General features: G+C 37.9%; 1 protein-coding gene across 3 annotated transcripts in view; it reads right to left on the reverse strand.

The window, feature by feature from the left end:
• Positions 1-1120: 1120 nt before the first annotated feature.
• The window catches only part of PPP1R1C (protein phosphatase 1 regulatory inhibitor subunit 1C), a gene marked incomplete at both ends in the record, with an annotated part of 128731 nt that continues 108554 nt past the window's right edge, over positions 1121-21297 (reverse strand). For all 3 annotated transcript variants that reach the window (XM_082658399.1, XM_082658398.1, XM_082658397.1), the window contains one exon: positions 1121-1209. In XM_082658399.1, the coding sequence (XP_082514525.1) occupies positions 1121-1209 (89 nt within the window). The remainder of the gene's footprint in view (positions 1210-21297) is intronic.

The raw sequence follows: 21297 nt of genomic DNA on the forward strand, positions 1-21297 counted from the left end.
AACTTCACTAATATCATTAATGTGGGAAGCAAATTGGGCATTCCTCCATCTCTACTAAATTATGTGGTGTAGATACTTTACATTGAAATGCAATAAATAATTGTTCAGGATGCCAGAACTTTGAATTATCAAAAGCCATATTCAGTAAATACATATGGTCTTGGAAAACCTTGCTTTGTACTGATGCTTATCTTCTCTGCCAGTTCTGTAGGGGAGAAATTATCTTTCCTTTATTTTCATAACACCCAGCAAAGTGCCTTCCTGGAGATGAACCCATAAAAAATAGTTGTTGAATTAACGAATTCATGAATTAATGAAATTTCTTATCTTATGATAATAGGAGATTTATAAAATCTAATGATTCATTAAAATGCAATAGGAAACACCCCATATTTCCAGTAATAGCCAAAAATAAGTGATGGGAAATTTGGCATATTTTATTTTAGATTTATAATTTTTCTTTCTTAATAACTAGTGGAAATGATGGAAAATACACCTCTCACAGCTTAAAAAATGAAGAGAAATCTGTGGTTCTTTAATCATTAACGTTGGAGGGAAAAAGATGTTTAATATCTAAAGAGTAATACATTTTGATCTTTTGAATCAAGAAATCTGGCATTTCTCCATCATTCGGAAATAAATACCATGTACCATTCCGTATACAGCAACAGGATAAATGCAGATCTTAAAAGTTTCATTAAACATTCCTCTGTAAGTTAAACCCAGACACACACTCATGTCTAAATGTATTTAATATTTATTTTTTACTTTTAAAGTGATGCTATTTACATTTGACATTAGAAGGAAATCTTATCAGTAGGGCATCAGGGATTAAGCTGGGCAGTATTAAAGTTAGAACACTCACATGTTTGCAAATTTCTATGTTGTTAAAAAGAAAATCACTGTTGTAAAGTAAATACTTATTTTTTAATTGTAAGTAATATGGAACGATCTGTAGGTAGTTCTAAAGTTCCATCAAGGGGCGCTTCCCAGGAGGTGTATTACTACTCTGTGAGTGTGGAGAGCAGAGATAGAAGTCAAGCAGTGGTGTTCCATGGGATATTCAGAAAAGTTAATAGTTCAGTTATTCCCAAGAAGTCTTCTTGCTGCAGACCCGTTATTAATGGTCCCACTGCTCTTCTCTCTCGTTCACGCCTTCTTCTTCTTCGGGGAATGCTGATTCATTCTGGCCTTTCATATGCTTAACCCCTGAAATTATAAAAATTATGCTCAATTTATTTCTGGCAGATTCACTGCTTTGCTGCAAGAGGTAAAGAAAATGAGTGGAACATTTTCACTGGTGTATATGTGTTTTCTCCAAGGATCTCAACAATCTAATCTTATATAAACCTTTTAATTCACTGAGGAATAAAAACACACCCAGCCCAATTTCCATTCGAAACAGAATGTCTTTTATAGTAATTAAATTTTCTCCATTAAGAATTGCATCACTGCCTATTAAAAACCTGTTAACTAAAAATCTCCTCACAGGCTCTTACTGCCCCTCCTCAGGAGCGAGGAGATGTGTGTGTGCAATTTCTGTAACTTTCAAACAACAAAAGAATCAGAATACTGTTAGTCTTCTTTAGGAATCAAAACATACAGATTTGATTCTGAAACTTTTGTATTAAAAATTCTTCAATCACTTCCCCCAAAACCTACACAGAGGAAAACCATTGGCACACCTTTGCCTGATATATAGGCTGTGTGACCTGGCCTCTCCCTACCTATCTGGCCTCATTTCCACCAGCCTTTCCTGGTTCCCCCTTTCACAGTAATTTATGCTTTAACAATACTAACCTGCTCTTCCACATTACAGGTCACTCTAGGCTCCCTCAAGCCTCCATGTCTTTCTCATTCTATTCTCTCTGCTGAATAGCTTCTTCCTACTCACCCACCTGATAACCTCCCACTCATCCTGACAGCAGCTTGCCTCCTCTGTGAAGGCTCCCCCAGTTCCCCAAGTAGACCTAGCTGGGTCTTTCTCATATTTCCCCCTGCTCTTGGATCACTTTGTCTTGTATCAATTACTTTATAGAACAGTATTTGTTTACATATTTTTCTCATTAGAACAAACTTGCTGATGTCAGGATTATGGGGTTTCACTTTGGGGTCCCAGGCACACAGCCTGGCAAACAGTAGGTGCTCATTAATATTGATTGCATAAATGATTGATGTAATTAATGAGGTGACACTTTGGTATATGTCTTTGGCAGTTCCACAATAATGTATATTCAGATTTTTTTCAAAATTAACTCAAATTTGGAGTATAAATCATAAGGTGACTACTACAATCATTACAAAATTATCTTTCATTTCACTTGGGTCTATTCTGTTATAACATCATACTAGCTGACACTCTGCATATAGTGATGCATAACATGGAAAAGTTTATAGATTTTTATATTTTAGTAAATTGGTTTATGAGATTTTTCTAAATATTACTGAAAAACATTGCAGTTAGAATTGATAAATGAAAGGAAGTCACTGCTCATGTTTACTATGAAACAAAGAAACTAAAAAAAGGAAAAAAAAAGAGTGGATTTGCATGTATTGCAGTCAGCAACCTCAGAGTGCCATTTGGCAAGGAATGACACCCCTGGACTTGGTTGATTATCTTGCAAAAATATTTGATAAGTTGTAATAATATTTAAATACTGTAATTTCATCTGCAAACACAGATCACTCACAATCACCATAGAGAGAAATTTGTTGTTAACAAATGGAACTTATTTCATCATGTTATAGATTACACAGGAGAAAAAGAGGTCTCAATGCTAAGAAGGAAAAGGAGTTCAATGAGCATCCAATCAGTCACCGTGCTGGAGTCTTACCACGAGATAAATACCTGGATGGTGAAATCTAGACTTCAAGAAGATAAATGATTTGTTCAACTTTACAAGGATAGTGTGGTTCTAAAAGAAGTTCTGACACATCATAGTCCCTCAATATAGACTGACTCACTGACTCACTGACTCACTGACTGACCGACTGACTGAGTGAATGAAGCATAAAGTTCCATTGTCAGGAGACCCCAACTCATTTTCACTTTTAGCTTTTTGGATGCTAACCTAGACTCACCTATCAATCTCTAGGATTTATTGTAGGTTTACAGTACCTACTAATCTGGTTCAAACCATCTTGGCATTCCCTCTGAAGTATTAAAGCATAGTAATCATTCAGCCGCCTGCCACTGTTTCCTGAGCTAAAATTGTCTGCACCACCCAGGATTTGCAAAGGTTCTACTGCCTCCAGGGCTCATCCCTTTTATCCTCAAAGTAACTACAGAGTAATGCAGTTGTGTTCAGACAATTTTCCTTAAATTAGGTTTAACTTAATGCCAACATTGATTTGTCTATATGAGGGAGTCAAACATTAAAAAAAATGGTAACCAAATGTCCAACTTATTAAACCATTAATCATCCACTTCCCATACTTGACTATAGGTCTACCCACTTATTTATTTTATAATGATAACGGCCACAAAGTTATATGAGAAAGCCTTCTTTAAAGTAAAATCACTCACTTGAGCAAACCTTGGAACGGGCTTTTCTCGGTCTTATTTGAGTGTGGCATTAACTATTGCCAGGTGAAAGATTTTGATGAGGCAGGAGTAGGTGACGTCACAGAGCTGTTCTGCCGAACCTCTCTACAGGACCACAGATTCCTTGGTTCCCAAAGCAGTTTACACTAACGTCATCTTTCCATTGGATAATGGAGGGTTGATTAATTTGTGTTTTGAATTTTTCTTTTTTCCTTTCAGCAATGTTTGTTTGGTTATAGATGCAATAAATGCTGAGATTAATGTGTGAAGTCTGTGAGAACTATCTAATAATTTTTCTCCCCACGCCCCTCCTCCTATCCCCAAACACACGTATGCCTTGTATTTAAATTTTCTTTGAAGCCTCATTCAATATTTGAGTAATTCTGGAGGTGGAGGAAAGTAACTTGCTCTGGAGGTGTTGGTGAAATTCTCAGATTCTCCTCTTCTGCCAAATGCTAACGAACACGCAGGAAAACACCTCACCTGCACGTGAACTGATTCCCAGCATGTGGCAAAGGGCCTCCTGGAGCAAGAAAGACACAGGCAGCCCTGCACTCGGGCAGAAGGCAGAGGGATCCCCAAAATGCACAGAGGCTCTTTTCTCCGTAACAAAATGAACATACAAGAAAAGGAGCCATATATAAGACAAGGATATGCGGTATGAATACATGAAGGAGTGAAGAAAATAGAGTTTGAGGAAAAGAAAGTAGACTGAGTAAAAGAAGGAAAGGAAAAGAAAGAAATGTTGCCCCTGCACAAAACGTTATACTCGTGCTCTTCTCCATTCTGTAGATCAGGAGGTTAAATGTGAGTTGGATGAAGTTGTAAAGTGACTGAGTGAAGAATTATGAATAATTAATCCCTAAAGGGAGGCTTACATTTGGCAAATCACACATCAATATGTTTATCGATCAATTCAGAGGGGAAAAAGGCAGGTTTATCACATTTGTAGATGACGTGAAACTTGGAAGAAAAGATGACATGATGAGTGAAAAACTAGTATTCCAAAGAGCTGGAAAGATGGCCTAAGCAATTAAGGTAGAGGTCAAAGGGAGTTTTGTTTTTAGGAAGATTATTTTGGTTCTAAAAGATAGAGAATGAGGACAACCTAGATTGAGTATAGTTAGGGATTCAGGTGACCACAGTTTCAACATGACCCAACAAAGTCACCTGTTTGTAGGAACAGAGCTCTTGGCAGTGTGGGTGGCATTTCTAACAGGAGAGTCAGCAGTTTAAGAGAGGAAACTTCTCTCTAACTATGTGTTGTTCAGACTTTTCAGGATTATGCTGCCCAATTCCGGATTCTGCATTTCAAGAGTTCCATTGAAGGAAGTAATTGAGATTAAAAGCAGTTTTATAAAATCTCTTCCAGAAGAATTGGATATGAAACTGCACTGTTTAGCAAAATTAAGAGAGGACAAAAGAGGCTGCCATTGAATTCCTAAAAGCCTGGAAAAAGAAATAAAATTTATCTAAGTGGCGACTGAGAGCAGCAATAGTGTCAATAGCTGACATTCATGTGGTGAGGGCAGAGTACAGATCTTCCTAGATTTACAATGGGGTTACATTCCAACAAACCCATTGAAGATATCATAAGTGGAAAATGCATTTAATACACCTACCCTACCGGACATCATAGCTTAGCCTAGCCTACCTTAAACGTGCTCAGAACACTGATGTTAGCCTGTGGTTGGGCAAAATCATCTAACACAAAGCGTATTTTATAATAAAGTGAGGCATATCTCATGTGATTTATTGGATACCATACTGAAAGTGAAAAACAGAATGGTAGTATGGGTACAGAATGGTTGTAAGTGTACTGTATTTGTTGTGTACACTCATTACCCTGTGGCTACCTGGGAGCTGGGCTCACTGCCCCGCCTGGCATCACGAGACCATATCCTACTGCATGTCACTAGCCCAGGAAAAGATCAAAATTCAAAATTTGAAATACGGTTTCTTCTGAATGCATATTGCTTTTGCACCATCGTAAAGGCAAAAAATCTTAAATCAAACCATTGTTAAGTCAGGGACATTTGTATGGCTCAATATAAAGAAGAAAATTTCTAAACTCTTTATGTTTGCCCAGCAATAAGCATGTGAGTGAGCTCCCCATCACTGTGTGTGTCCAAGTCAAAGCTAAATTTCCATCTCAGGCAAGAAGGAACCCTGGATTGAGTAGCAGGGCAGGCTCACAAGCTCACCAACCCTGAGATGCATTCATATACAAAGGAGATCTTCTTTCCTACTGAATATTTTGCTTTACTCTGAGTACTATAAGTTACAAAAAAGTAATTCTAACTTTAAGTGACTTAAGTGGCCCAAATCCACATTTTAAAACAATTCACATCGGAAGTAGCAAATGTAAATGGATTCTTTTTTTTTCAACCACATACTTTAGAAGTTTGAAATCATTCTAAAGTCTTCTGGGGAATTTGTGGATGTATTTTGAGAGCCTCTGACCCTCTTGGAATTCTATTTATACTTGTTTCTGTGGCTTTTCAGTGAAGAAGGTCCATAGTTTTCAGCAGAATCTCAGAGGGGTCTCTGACTCACAAATAGTTGTGAATATGAATCCTAGTCTAATCTCTTCACTTTAAAGATGAAAGGACAATTTCAGATGGCAAAGTGACTTGCTTAAATTCACACTGCAATCATAAGCTGGGCTGGGACACAAACCTGGGCCCCTAATTCCTACTGGGGGCTCTTCACCTGGGCCACCAGGACTCAATCTACCACCACTGTTATTGATCTTTTCCAAAGTTAAAACCTGAAAGAAAATGTGGTGACTCAAGATCATAAGGCTTTTTTCATTATCAAATTCTTTCAACTTATAACTGATAGATTTAGATGTAACTTTTCAGTCTTTTTTGTCATCATTGCTGTTAGTGTTTTTAATAGAGTTTGTAAACAGGAAGATGTACAATTTAACTTTGCCCAGCAACATTCCCAGAATGGAACCAAGTTACAGATAATGTACATGTTATTAGAAAAGAAGCAATAGGAGTTAAATATAATAAAGTTCCTACTGTGTGTTGAGCAGGAGAGAGGCACAACTACAAATCAGATGGGGATGTAGGTCAGGGGTGATGGCATGCACATAAATGAAGTTAATTTAATGAAGACATGTAGAATTCAAGCATTTGGAGAGTTCTGATGTGGGAAAGAAGAGCTCCAACTCAGGAGATAGTAATTTGGACAGCCGTTGACTGAGCAATACACTGGTTAGATTAAGGGAAGCAGTAAGTCTGATTTCTAAATGAGAACACTATTTGCAAAATACATTTAACAAGCATTAGTTTTCTGAAGGCCTACTATGTACAAAAGAGTGAGTTCAGTGGCCCTAAAAGAATGATTTTTCTAATGGTTGCTTGTATATTGATCCTTCAAATTTTATCAAAAAATCATGCTAGATATACTCAAGGACTATAATTTAAGCTATAATATGGGACATCAAGTCTCCTCAGTAAAGGCCCACCATCTCTGATTGAAAATGTGCTTTGCATTTCCCCAAATGCTTTCACATGTATTTTGTTTAATCTTTTTGTCATTCATTTATAATAAATAGCTATACATTAATATACTGAGGGTCACAGAGATCAAGTGACATATTGATTTCATCCCAAAGCTAAACACACATCATGTCCTGAACTCATCTTAAATCTATCCCTTTCTACTTCATTTGGAGTAAATTACATATAAACAGCACAGTTGATCTCTGCTCTAATACGAGGACTGTTCAGTTAATATAAACTGCAAATCAACACAGGATCATTTCACTTAACCGCCCATTACTTACAGAAGCATTTCTCTGCAGAAGAATAAATGTATAATATGCTTCTCTCTTCATCATACATGAGAATAGGGGCAGCATGTTTATATGGTATTCATATGTATTCATAACTATTATATATTTATGTATATTTTACCTATCGTATATTTTACCAAAGCTGTTGCCCAAGAGTAAAACCTAGGTGAAAGGTTTAGCAGTAAATGCTGAGGAGAAGGTAGGGTGAAAGGTTTAGCAGTGAATGCTGAGGAGAAGGTAGGGTGAAAGGTTTAGCAGTAAATGCTGAGGAGAAGGTAGGGTGAAAGGTTTAGCAGTGAATGCTGAGGAGAAGATAGGGGAGGAGGTATACTTACCTGCTATCATTAGAAGTGTGAATTCAAAGAATATCTTTGGAGAGTAATCTAGTCTCACTTATCAAAATGTAAAGTGCCCACATCTTTATCAGTAAGTCTGAGGCTGGAGCCAGGCAAGAATATGTTCTTTAATTTTGCAAGGATCCTGCTATTCAGCCTAGGGTGAGAATCACTTTGATAGACTGAGTTCCTCTTTTGCTCTCTACAGCCAAGTGCCCTTCTAATACCCCCTTTCTCTTCAAAGCTAATGCATTCCATGAACTCAGAAGTAAAGTTAAATTTTTAAGCACTACACATAATGGAGCTAAACAGTGTTGGGCAATTTCACTTAAGAAAGAGACAGAATGGCTCCCTCACCTGCTGGACTTGACTGCCATTGATTGAACACAATAGCATATCTAAAATAAAGAATACATCAATCCACAGGAGTCCGTGGTTAGCCTTGAAAGCGCTAAAAATAAAATAAACAAAAGGAGAGTTGCATTTAAAGCCACAGAACAAATGATGCCTGTGTTTTTTAAGTGTGTCCACAGAAGGATGTCCTGTGCTGGCATTATAGAAGTCTGTGTCTTCCAAGGAGAGTACCTTCCTATTGAAGCAACAATAGTCACTATTGGCTACCATAGCCTTGAAATGCAGCAGGGCCCTATGGTCCTTCCCCCATTTCCTGAGCCTGCCTTTTGTCTGTAGAAAAACTTTAGCCGAAGAATAAGTTTAGTCAGAGAAGTGAAAAAAATGCAGAAGTAAAGGAAAGCAGTCAAACAAGACCAAATAATAGTAGTTTAGTCATCAAAGTCAAGGACCTTTAGTTTCTCCTCAAGGGCTGTAGATAATATTCTGAGCCATATCCTTTGAGCTGTCTTGTAGATACTGAAACCCCCACCAGGTGGAAGAAGTTAACTACATGATGAATCAGACTGTAGCCATGACATAAGCTGCCATAATTCTGAGAATTGGCCTCAAAGAAATGGGAACAAACCGACCCTGGAACTGAAGACTAACTGTACTTCAAACAATCAAGATGACACTGATCAGTCCACCGCATGGCCAATTTCAAGGTGACTGTCAGAGATGACTGTGCTATTTCTGCATGTAGCCCCTTCCCTCCACCTATAAAAGCTCTTTCCCACTGATTGTCAGCGGGGGGGAAGTCAGCCTTATGGTATTAATTAAGCCACCTGTATCAAGAATCACTTTGAACATCACTGGTCTAAATGCATCAGAGATTGTCAGATTGTAAGATTTTTCACTCCTCAAATCTCCAGTAACCCCATACTCTCTTCACACTCAGCTGATTTTTTCAGGGATAATTGAAGTAATCATTAATGAATTGACAGCAGCATGGCCAAATCTACCAAGATATTTGAATCAGTGCCCATATCTCTGCCTCCTCTCATAAGCCTCACCTCTCATTGTTTCCACCCCTCTTTTTCACAATATCTCTTACCCTTTCAAAGAATTCTCCTAAAATTAAGACCTCTCTTTCTTGCATCATCAGTTTCTTCCATACTACTAAAATAGTCCCATAACCACAACATTTCTTCCATTTCAAGAAACTGTCTCTTGACTCCACTCCACCTCTCGTCACTGCCCCTTCTCTCTTCTTTAGAAAACTTTAGAGCAAAACTCATTATAGTATAATAAATAGACTGCATCATGTTATAACCTCTCCTTAACATACTCCAATCAGACTTCTATGTTCATCACTCCATTAATAGTTCTTGTCAAGTTTCCCCAACATACTCCATCTGGGGAAATCCAGTGGTCAGTTTCACACCATTTTAGGCAAAATCTTGGGAGCATTTAACATAAGTGGTCACTTCTTTTTGTTGAAACACTAATTTGACCTCAAGATGACCAAACACACCTGTTTCTCCACTTACCTTATTGACTACTTCTTCTTGGTCTTTTCAGCTAGACAGTCCTACTCATTCTCACCCTACATGCCAGCCAGTTCCAGGACTTGGTTATTGAATGTTTTCTCTATTTGTACTCACTTCCTAGGTGATCTCATCCAATACTATTGCTTTAAATATAATGTATAAATTGATGATTTCCAATTGTATATTATCAGTCCCAATCCCTCATCTGAGTTCAGGTTCATAAAACCAACAGCCTAACTGTATTCTGACTTTTAAGTGTTTAATAGGCATCCCAAATTTAGTATATCCAAAACATGATCTTGATTCTGTCCCCAATCTTCAAACAAAGATAAACAAGCACCTGGCCCCTACCAACCTTCTGTTTTCCAAATCTTTTCCATCTTAGTTAACAGAATATTCTCAGGCCCAGTGTATTCTTTGCCTCCTCTTGTTCCTTTCATACTCCTCTTCCAATGCAGGACCAAATTTTGAAGTCTCTACATGCAAAATTGTATCCCAAGTCTAATCATTTTTCATCAGTTCCAGCACTCCCACCTTAGTCCCATCCATCACTAATCTCTACCTCGAGGACTTCAATAGCCTTCTAACTTGCTTCCCCACTTTCTCTCCTTCCACCCTACAGTTAATTCCCCAAACAATTTACAGAATAATCTTTTTAAAAATTACATTATTCCTCCGATGAAAATCTTTGATGACTTCTCATTATCTTAAGAATGAAATTCAAATGCCTCACCATAAACTTATAATCATTAAGATGCTTCATGATTAGATTCTGTCTCCTTCTGAACTTATCTCCTTCCAACGCTCCCTCACTTGCTTGCCTACATTGGTATTTTACATAGACCTCAAACAGCCTCAGGCCTGTCCTCCTTGCTCTCTTTATTGGATTCCTCTTCTTCTGAGGGACCCACATGTTTTTTTTCTTCACCTCAGTTGGCCAATCAGGTCTTTGCTGAGATGTCATGATTTCAAAGAAGACCACTGACCGTCCCATCTAAAACATCCCATCTCTTTCTTTCCCTTACTTTCAGTCCACTTATGGTGATTTATCTTTTTTTTTTTTTCCTTCCTTTAGAGCATTAATCACTCCCTGGTGTCATATGTCTTTATTTATGGAGTTCTGGTATGCCTCCCGCTAGAATATCAGCACCATGAAATCAGAGTCAATACTCTGTTTTGTTAGCTGACTGATCAGCAGAGCCCAGAACAAAGCCTGAACATTATAGATGCTTAGTGTATTTTTTTTTTTTTGCAACTCGTAACTTTTTTTTTATTTTTACTTTTTTTTTTTTAAACATCTTTATTGGGGTATAATTGCTTTACAATGGTGTGTTAGTTTCTGCTTTATAACAAAGTGAATCAGTTATACATATACATATGTTCCCATATCTCTTCCCTCTTGCATCTTCCTCCCTCCCACCCTCCCTATCCCACCCCTCCAGGCAGTCAGAAAGCACCGAGCCAATATCCCTGTGCCATGCGGCTGCTTCCCACTAGCTATCTACCTTACGTTTGTTAGTGTATATATGTCCATGCCTCTCTCTCGCCCTGTCACAGCTCACCCTTCCCCCTCCCCATATCCTCAAGTCCGTTCTCCAGTAGGTCTGTGTCTTTATTCCTGTCTTACCCCTAGGTTCTTCATGACATTTTTTTTCTTAAATTCCATATATATGTGTTAGCATACGGTATTTGTCTTTCTCTTTCTGACTTACTTCACTCTGTATGACAGACTCTAGGTCTATCCACCTTATTACAAATAGCTCAATTTCGTTTCTCTTTATGGCTGAGTAATATTCCATTGTATATATGTGCCACATCTTCTTTATCCATTCATCCGATGATGGACACTTAGGTTGTTTCCATCTCCAGGCTATTGTAAATAGAGCTGCAATGAACATTTTGGTACATGACTCTTTTTGAATTTTGGTTTTCTCAGGGTATATGCCCAGTAGTGGGATTGCTGGGTCATATGGTAGTTCTATTTGTAGTTTTTTTAAGGAACCTCCATACTGTTCTCCATAGTGGCTGAACCAATTCACATTCCCACCAGCAGTGCAAGAGTGTTCCCTTTTCTCCACACCCTCTCCAGCATTTATTGTTTCTAGATTTTTTTGATGATGGCCATTCTGACTGGTGTGAGATGATATCTCATTGTAGTTTTGATTTGCATTTCTCTAATGATTAATGATGTTGAGCATTCTTTCATGTGTTTGTTGACAGTCTGTATATCTTCTTTGGAGAAATGTCTATTTAGGTCTTCTGCCCATTTTTGGATTGGGTTGTTTGTTTTTTTGTTATTGAGCTGCATGAGCTGCTTGTAAATTTTGGAGATTAATCCTTTGTCAGTTGCTTCATTTGCAAATATTTTCTCCCATTCTGAGGGTTGTCTTTTGGTCTTGTTTATGGTTTCCTTTGCTGTGCAAAAGCTTTGAAGTTTCTTTAGGTCCCATTTGTTTATTTTTGTTTTTACTTCCATTTCTCCAGGAGGTGGGTCAAAAAGGATCTTGCTGTGATTTATGTCATAGAGTGTTCTGCCTATGTTTTCCTCTAAGAGTTTGATAGTTTCTGGACTTACATTTAGGTCTTTAATCCATTTTGAGCTTATTTTAGTGTATGGTGTTAGGGAGTGATGCTTAGTGCATTTTAAGCAAAGAAATGACTAACTTCAATCTCACTTTCTTTAAAAATATTCCCTATTCAACATACAAAGACTTTTCAACATAGCCAAATTTTTTTTCAGATAAATGAACTTCTGCTCAATCCCTTTAAGTCACATCTCCTATAATAAATAGAAAAGGTAGTTTATTTTTGGCCTGGAGTTAGTTTGTTCTTCTCAGTCTCCTATAGTATTTTAGATTACCACTCTAGACTCACTTAGCAATTATGATTCTGAAACTCCACCTAGTCCAAGAAAATAGGCAGTAAATCTTAAAGATGGAAAGGAGAAATTGCACTTTCCCCAGTATATAATGTTCTGATCACCAAACACAGTTAATTAATCCCATTGGGTACATGGCTTTCACAATATAAGTAATGTAAATGGATTTGATTAAGTATTTTGGTCTCCTCAGTGATTTTCCTGTAACTTAAAATTTTCTTTTATGGGAAAGTATTAATCCTGATGAGTTGATAGTTACATGCAGTCTCAAAATCAGCTCAGTTCTCTCCTATCCTGAGGCTATTTCCCTCCCCTTTTCTCTGCGGAGGGCCTCAGCTCAGTTTGTTTCTCATTACACAGCTTGCTGGCCCTGGCTGCCAGGAAGCTTCTGAATGACGAGATTGTTCTGTTTTATCCTCTGCCTGACCCAAGGACTTGCAGTTCACACGCTGAGCTTTGCAACTCTTGCTCTGACCCTGCTTTTTTTGCTCAGATTTACCATTGTTCTCATAGGCATTCTTGTGCACAGGCAGTTTTACTCTCTGACCATCCCTTTAAATAATAGCAATTCATTGTATCACCATGGGGCTCGCTGACCTACTTTCTTCTTTGATTTGCTGCCCTACAGTTGGTCTGTTTTACTTGTCTCCCACGTGTAAAATCACAGTCTCTCTTCATTTTACATAGATCTTTAACAAACTCTCCTTGGATCAGCTGATACCACTTCTTTTATTTCTTTTCAAATTTTGATTTTATTAAGAATACTTGATGCAAAGGAGCAATTATATACTCAAATTCTATAATGAGTAGCCATTTTATATTGTTTACATGAAGAAGGAATAATAGTAATAACATTTTTGCTTAAAATGGTAATTTTCTGTTATTTCTGCCCTATAATATTTAAATGTAATAATTAGGAAAAATATGTGTTTACTTACCTAATTTACTCAGTTTCTCAACACATGAGTATCAGTTACCTGCGAAAATTTTTTCAATACCAAAATTAGAACACTCCAACCCCGCTCAGACATTATAAATTAATTGCCCTAAAACCACGGCTTTTGAATTTCCAAATTCTTCTCTTTCAGTATACAAATTCTCTTACTTTCAGTATACATACATTGCATTCAATTTACAATCACCTTTGTCTTAGAAAAATTCTTAAATTATTAATAAAAATTAATGTAAGCTTTTTCAAAAACACTTGTTGAATTTCATTGTTTCAGAGGCAAAATTCTCTTAAAGTATGTTTATGGCTTAGCATACCCAAAATTATTTGAAATTTTTTCAGTTTGTTCCCTTAACTTACTGTGTATCTAGTCTGTTTACCTTTTCTTAGATATTTATTTCATTTCTTCCTCAAATAATAGACACTACTCTGAGGGGAAAAAATATATAAATATATAATATATAAATAAAATAAATATATATATAAAACTGAAAGTAACCATCAGATTTTTAGAGATAAAATGAAATTATTGAGAATGAACACTATTATTTCTGGCTTGATACACTGACTAGAAACAGTCTCCAATTTGCTAACACAAGGTAGCTGGGCCTCTCAGAGAAGATACCAGAAGGGCCATTTGGCTAGGGCCTCTTATGGAAAACTGGCCATGATTTAGACTTTTGATATTATCTCCAAATGTTCATATAGACAATAACAGATATATTTATTGACATATTTATTGACAAGTTTATTGACAATACTTTTTTAAAGTACCACTCATAAAACTTCACACATACATCTGATTACTGGACCGTACTACCTGGATCATACCATGATTTATTCTTTTTTTATAAATATTATAATTATGAATAGTTCAATTATATCATATTGTAAATTTTGTTGTCAAATGAAAATATTGACAATCCCATCATTTTTGCAATCCTGTTTTGGCATCTCTTCATTTGTTAATATAGGGAACCTCAAGAAAGGAGCATGACCAGACCCCTTTATCCTCCAGAAGGCTTTAGTAAGGGAGCCATATAAACCAATGGACATGGAAGAAGAATAGCCTGTACCCCTGTTCTAATCCCTTCTAGTCTCCTCCCCACAAACTATATTAGCCTAGAGACGTAGATTGAGAAAAGAGCTTTTTCTCAATCATAGAAACATGTCCTTTCAGGGTCGAAAGAACTTTAAAAAGCAGTCTTGAGTTCAAAGGACAGTCCAACTGCCTCTTAACATATATACATACACACACACATACACACACACACACACACACACACACACACACACACACACACACACTGCCACCACCACCACCATCATATTAAGATGTGAACCAAGGCCTGTTTTCTGAAGTCCCACAGCGAAGAGCAATCATTCAATCCAGAACACAGTTCTTTGGACTTTATTCTGTATTCTCTGCCTTGTGCCACACCAGACACAAGAAGTGACAAAAATGCTGGTGCCTGGGAGTCCCAGGGGACTTCCCTTCCCGCCTTCTCTTACCCAACCATAACCTGGCTGCCTGATGTCCATGCAAAGCCACTAAGAGGTAAAATGTCTTCCATGGTATGTGGAAGCTGGACACTCTAGGAAGATTCTCTAATGGATGTTTTGTGAGATTGAAATGGACTGTTAGTATAATAATTTAGGCAATATCATAGACTGTGTTTCTATAAATTGGCCTGAAAAAAAAAAAAGGCATTGATTCTGTGTATCCTCAGTTCCAAATCCCTTACAAATCAAGTTTCTGAGCACAATCCTTTTTTATAATTGGAGGCTGCATGTTCTGGAAATTCACCAACAGTACTACCAGAATATAATTAGAAGTGGGTGGAAATAAGAGGTATAATTTTCTAAGTTTCTAAGAAAGATTTACTTCTCAACAAGTAACATTATCCCCCAGATATTCCTGATTTGTTCTTTATAGTGCGTGTCTACTGTTTAGTCTTTTCTCTACTCTCCCCTGCTTATAGGGCATGACTGTTCTCCCCACTCACTTTCCTTCAGGAACCACTCTTCTCCCCACTCCAAACACAAGGTACAAATCAGCAGTGCCTGTTTCGTATATTATCTTGTCCTCTGGCCACTGTGCCAAAGCCAGGGGTATCTGACCCACGCTGGGTTAAGTATAATCCTTCCCCCATGATCTTACTGTCAGAAACCAAGTCATTATAAGAGAGTTTGTAATTTATGGATGGTGTACGATGTTAAACTTGTTTGCTCTTGATGGCCAGGTTTCCTACTTAAGGAGATAGCTGGTCTGCAGTGGACCATAGGGAGGATGAAATTGACAGGTAAAATAAAGGAAATGGAAGAGATGGCAGACTTTGATTCTCTTTGTTTCCTGAGGCTCAGCTTCCTTTCCTTTCTTTCCTAGTAGTTTGTTTTCCCTTAATAGCATAAAGTAACCAAGTAATCTTTCAACAAATTTCCCTTTTGCCTAAGCTAATTAGATTTGAGTTTTGACATGTGAAACCCAAAGTGTCCCAAATAGTCTATTCTCTCTTATGTCTTCCCTGTGATCTCCTTCTGGCATGGAAGACAGAAAAGGAAAATGAAAGGCAACTGGGGTATTCCTTTTCCCCCCCATACCTCCATCTTTGAATGCAACTTATGATGAGCTGAGAACCAGACAAAAATGGAAAATATTCCGATATGTCTCAGGAGTGACCTTCCAGTTAAATCTAAACCTTACACTAATGATTGGAACTAAAGTAATAAAAAACATTTAGGACATCTTTTACAAAGACAGTAATTGTCTCCCCACAGGCAAGGCATCTTTTGAAGAATGAATATCAGACTTTCAGGTCAGGGGTCAAAATCATCACAACTGGTTTCATGCTTTCTTTGGTTCCTGAGGCAATAATTTTATTACTACAAAGCCTTGTGCATTCCTGGTCAGCGCTCATTGTGTGGATCTGTAAATAACCAGATGACAGAATTTGAGTGATTATAAAAGAAGTATTTTGCCCAGAATTGTCACAAACTAGGTTTTCGAATGCTTAAAATTTGTCAGTTTTCTCAGAGTAAACACTTACTTCAGTGAATTGTGGAGACGACATGCCAGATACTGACACACATGATATCATAACACATTAAAAGCAATCTCCTGGAGATTCTAGGAAAACATAGCAAAGAAAAACTTTTTAAAAATTCCCCCCCAAATTAGCTCTTGAGCTCCTCATCATCATTATTTCAATTTGGTTTTGAAAATACAAGTAAACAGAATCTATAATTCTTGATACCATTTATTTTGTTGTTTTTGTTCATCTATATTTTCCCACTCACCTAATTGATCCTTGTACTATGATCATAGTTAATTTTAGATAAAAGTGAGGTTCAGCATGACTTACCCCAACCTCTTTGTGGGGCATCCAATCTGTCTTGGACTGGAGGATTACTTTGGAAGTTTCATCCACTTTCCTTCCTTTGCATCTTTATCCTATATTACCAATATTTATAATTAATACTATCTAAACTACAGTGGGGCTCCCTTCTGTTGCCCCTATTATTCTCCTGATTCTAATTCTATCATCATGTGTAATAATAGTAATAACATATTATTACAGCGCTTTTCAATTTTTCAGGGCAAAAAGTATATATATCATTCTATTCTCAACATTACACTGTAACATGGAATGGGCTACTGCTATTATTCCCATTTCACAGCTAGAAAGCTGTGTCTGCCAATAATTAAATGAGTTGCCCAACATGGCTTGGCAAGTCAATATCAAAACCCAAAATTTCTGAATTTGACTCTACAGTTGACCCTTGAACAACACGGAGGTTTAGGGCACCAACCCCCATCCCCACCCCCAGCACACACACACACACACACACACACAGAGTCAAAAATCCACATATAACTTTACAGTCAGCCCTCTATATTTGCAAATTCTGCACCTGCGGATTCAACCAACCACAGATTGTGTAGTACACTAGTGAAAATGAGCAGGGCCCTATAGGGACCTGCCAAGCATAAAAGCCTTTCTATGTCCCCCATTTCTTGTTTGTAAACAAAGGCTTTCAGCCTCCTAGACCTTCCCTGAGTCCCAAAGGTCAGATTCAAACAGTTACTAATTAGGAAAGTGAGGGAATGCAGAAAGAAACAACAGTGCAGCCATGGGGCCTGATCCTGGTTCCTCCTAGGGGGATGTGCGGATCAATTTGATACATATCTCTGAGTTCTTCTACAGGAAGTAAGGCCCCCACCCAGGTGGAGGATGGTAACTTCAGGCTGAGCAAAGAATGTGGACCCCAGGCCAGTTGGAACCAGAAGGCTGATGGTTGAGATTTCTGGAACACCACACTGTTACCTCACCACAAGCCAATCAGAGGAAAGTCACACACCCTGCAGACCTCCCTCCAAATCTTGCCTATAAAAACCTCTTCCCTGAAACCCATCGGGGAGTTCAGGTCTTTTGAGCACGAGCCATCCTGCTCTCCTTGCATGGCCCTGCAATGAATAATCCTTTCTCCACTCCAAGTGCCGGCGTTTTGGTTTGTTTGGCCTCACTGTGTGTCAGGCACACAAACTTGGGTTTGACAACAGTAGTACGTATTTACTGAAAAAAAAATCCATGTGTGAGTGGAACTAAGCAGTTCAAACCTATGTTGTTCAATGGTCAACTGTAGTTCTTTTCCCACTATGACATCCAATTTCTCATTCCTGTTGGGCCAAGATCTCATTCTAGTCACAATGTATTCCTAATTGAAGATTTACCTCCATTCCCTTGCAGTATAATATGATAAACATTTTAACAATTTTTTTTTTCCTGAAGAATATGACTTCTTTTCTCATAGTCCAAAGAAAATTTCAAGTATGGCAATTTTAATCCAGGTGTCAAGAAAGACAATAATAGATGGAGATGATTCAGAAAATCAGGACTTTATATTTCTCCTTACATCATAATATTTAGACAGCTGCTTGTTCTCTGCCTATTTGTGGAGCTGATGCTACTTAGGAATAAGGCAGATATTTTTCCACGACTGTACTAATTTCAAATATTCTGAAGTACTTTTTCCATAAATTATGGAAATGTCCTACTCCTCCTGAACTACTTCCTGCACCAATATTACTGCAAAATTGCAAATGAACTTAGTCCTGATTTTGTTTTTCCTAGAAAATGTAATTGCCAAAAGAATGTAGAAAGACAGATTACATCTGTTGAAGAGTCAATTACTGAATCAAATTTTTCAGTTTTTTTTAAACAAAGTTATTTTAGGGCACTTATTATGATAGCCCAATTATTTTTAGATATTTGTTCTTAGGTTAATACTCTGTACACAAATAAGTGTAGATTGGTGTGTGTTGAGACAGAACAGCTTGTACCTTTTTTGCTACATACCAAATATCATCATAAGAAGCCACAACCATCATACTTGAAGAAAATCCAAACTTAATGAGCATTGTTTTTTCTATTTCTTGTACTTATGAAGTCTCCAAATTAAGAAGAGCTTGTGTTCCACAAACATGCTTGTAAGGTGTTTAGAACTCAATCTATTTTTCTATAAAGACATGTAAAATGGGGGGAATTTTGTTTTATTTTTCAAGACTGCTGACATACAAATCCTCCAGAGGACCTACATTTACTGTTTTGATAAACATTCATTCATTCAGTGGATGCTGGGCTTTGGGGCCTGTGCCATCACTGGCACCAAGGATTCAGAAAAAAAAAAAAAAAAAGGTAGGTTATTATGCATGTGAAAGAAAAGAAACACGTTTGCTTTTGGAAGAGAAGGGATGGAATCCACAGGAGCTGGGCAGCATCTGAGGGAAGGGAGAGAAGAGAGGACATCTGCTGGATCACAAGAGAGGCAGGAGGGACCTGGAAGACAGACCTGAAAGAAGAGAGATCGCTCACGAAGATTTTAAGAGGGTTTACTTTGGAGTATCTGATATTAAACCCTCCCCTTATTTTATCTTATGAAATTGTTGGTAAATTCTACATTGCTGTTTACATCTGTGTGCAATAAATATACCCCAAGAAGCAGGAAGAGAAAAATGGGAAGAACATAGTTCAGGTTTCATGACAGTTATTCAGGGAAGCCTTCAGTGCCTATTTAACCCATAAAGATACAGAAATGCAGAAGCAACGGTTCCATTTTTTTTTAATTAAGAAGTTGAGTATTTTATTATTAAACTTTATTTTCCTGCAAGGCTGTTGCTTCAGTGTATAAAAATAGCACCAGCAAACACAGTATATTGCAAAATTAAGACAGTGTTGTTCTTTATCTGACACTGTACAACTAACAAAAACTCTTCTCCACTGCCAGTTATTTCTAATGGGAAAATCATTAGGTATTTTGACCCAAATCCAGGGATGGCTGTAAGCAAGTTACAGTATTATATAAGGCTTAAGATAACAATGTTATCTTTGAATTACATAATTTTTATAACTAGTTTTACCACAGTTTCAGGAATTCTGAATATTATAACTGGAGCCTATCCTAAAAATCATAGGGTGCTGTGAAAAAGATGCATAGTGTTTACGTGAAGTCATTAGGAAATTAAGGGGTATTTTCTTCAGGTAACGTGGCAAGGAGTTCCTTTTGCTATAAGCTGCTTTTTAAAAATCTCTCCACCACTAACTTAAGACAATTATGCTAGATTAAGTTGTTTCAAACTAGTTTATTTAGGGGTTCCATCTTCACTCCTCATTTTATGTATCTCTCATATGCATCCTCACACATCTAGTACTGAAAGGTTAGTGAGTGTCATCTTGATCAGCCAACCATCTTCATAACGAGATACGTTGACAAGCCCTGGATTTTCTGCTAGAGCTGCATTCATTTCAGTTACTTCTGCTGAGAGAGGAGACTAGCGTTCACCAGCAGCTTTCGCACTTTCCAAAGCACCGAATGAGTATGTTCAATTTTGTCCCAGCTTCACGCAAACTACAGTAAACAACAGCTCCAAAGCTTCCTGTGCAAAATTGCCGATCCCCACACTATTCCAACAGCGTTTTCTGTTGTTATCCATTCAAGGGTGTCTGTTAATTTACGCTCGGAGAACGGAGGTGGGCCGGTGCGCAGCGCCTGCAAGGCGTCCACCAGCCGCCTGCCCTCAGCCTCCAGGGACCTGGGCGGACACTGCAACCCCGGCAGCCTCTGACCCCAGCGCAGAGACGCTGCGCAGGCGTATAGAATGCAGACCTCGGGCCACGTACTCCGTGCCACGCTGTGCGTAGCACCACGTGCCGCGTGCGCCATGTTCGCCTTGTTCGCCATATTCGGCTTGTTCTCCGGGCTGCGGAGCGTCCTTTTAAGGGCCAGATCAACACTGGCCTTGTTTCTGTGACCAAATACATTTCAAGTTACAATGGGAGTGCCAGAAACAATTTCTTCAAATCCCGTCAGTTCCATGGAAAGAATTAAGGAGTAAACCAGTCACTCATAGCCCCACAGTAAGCCAACTTTTTATTTTCTTGTCAATTCACTCAAAATTGGTTTAAGGTATGGAGAGGGGAAGGGAGGAGAGGATTCTCAGTATTTGTTCTACGTATGAATGATTGATTCCTAATATGTTTCTTATGATGTGCTTTAAAACACGTCATGGAGTATGTGGTGTGTGTACATGTACAGGAATGAATATGTGTTAATTTTATCGACCCTTAGGAAGGGTTTATTAGTATTTCAGGTACACTAATCAGGACTAACACTCCAGGGAGTGAGTTAGCATTTGAAGGACACTAATGGAAAACTTACATAAGAAGAGCACCGTTTGTAACTCCGATCAATACCAGAAAGTTTTACATTAGCATATAATATGTTAGAAACAATTTTTCTTCAGGGAAATAAGAGGTGTTCAAGATACGTCTACTGGCTAGATACATTGAATGCATACATTCATTGCATTTTCATGAACAGGGTTTAAGAATCTAGTAAACCT

Source organism: Grampus griseus, assembly GCF_964374135.1.
Source record: "Grampus griseus genome assembly, chromosome: 7".
NCBI lineage: Eukaryota > Metazoa > Chordata > Mammalia > Artiodactyla > Delphinidae > Grampus > Grampus griseus.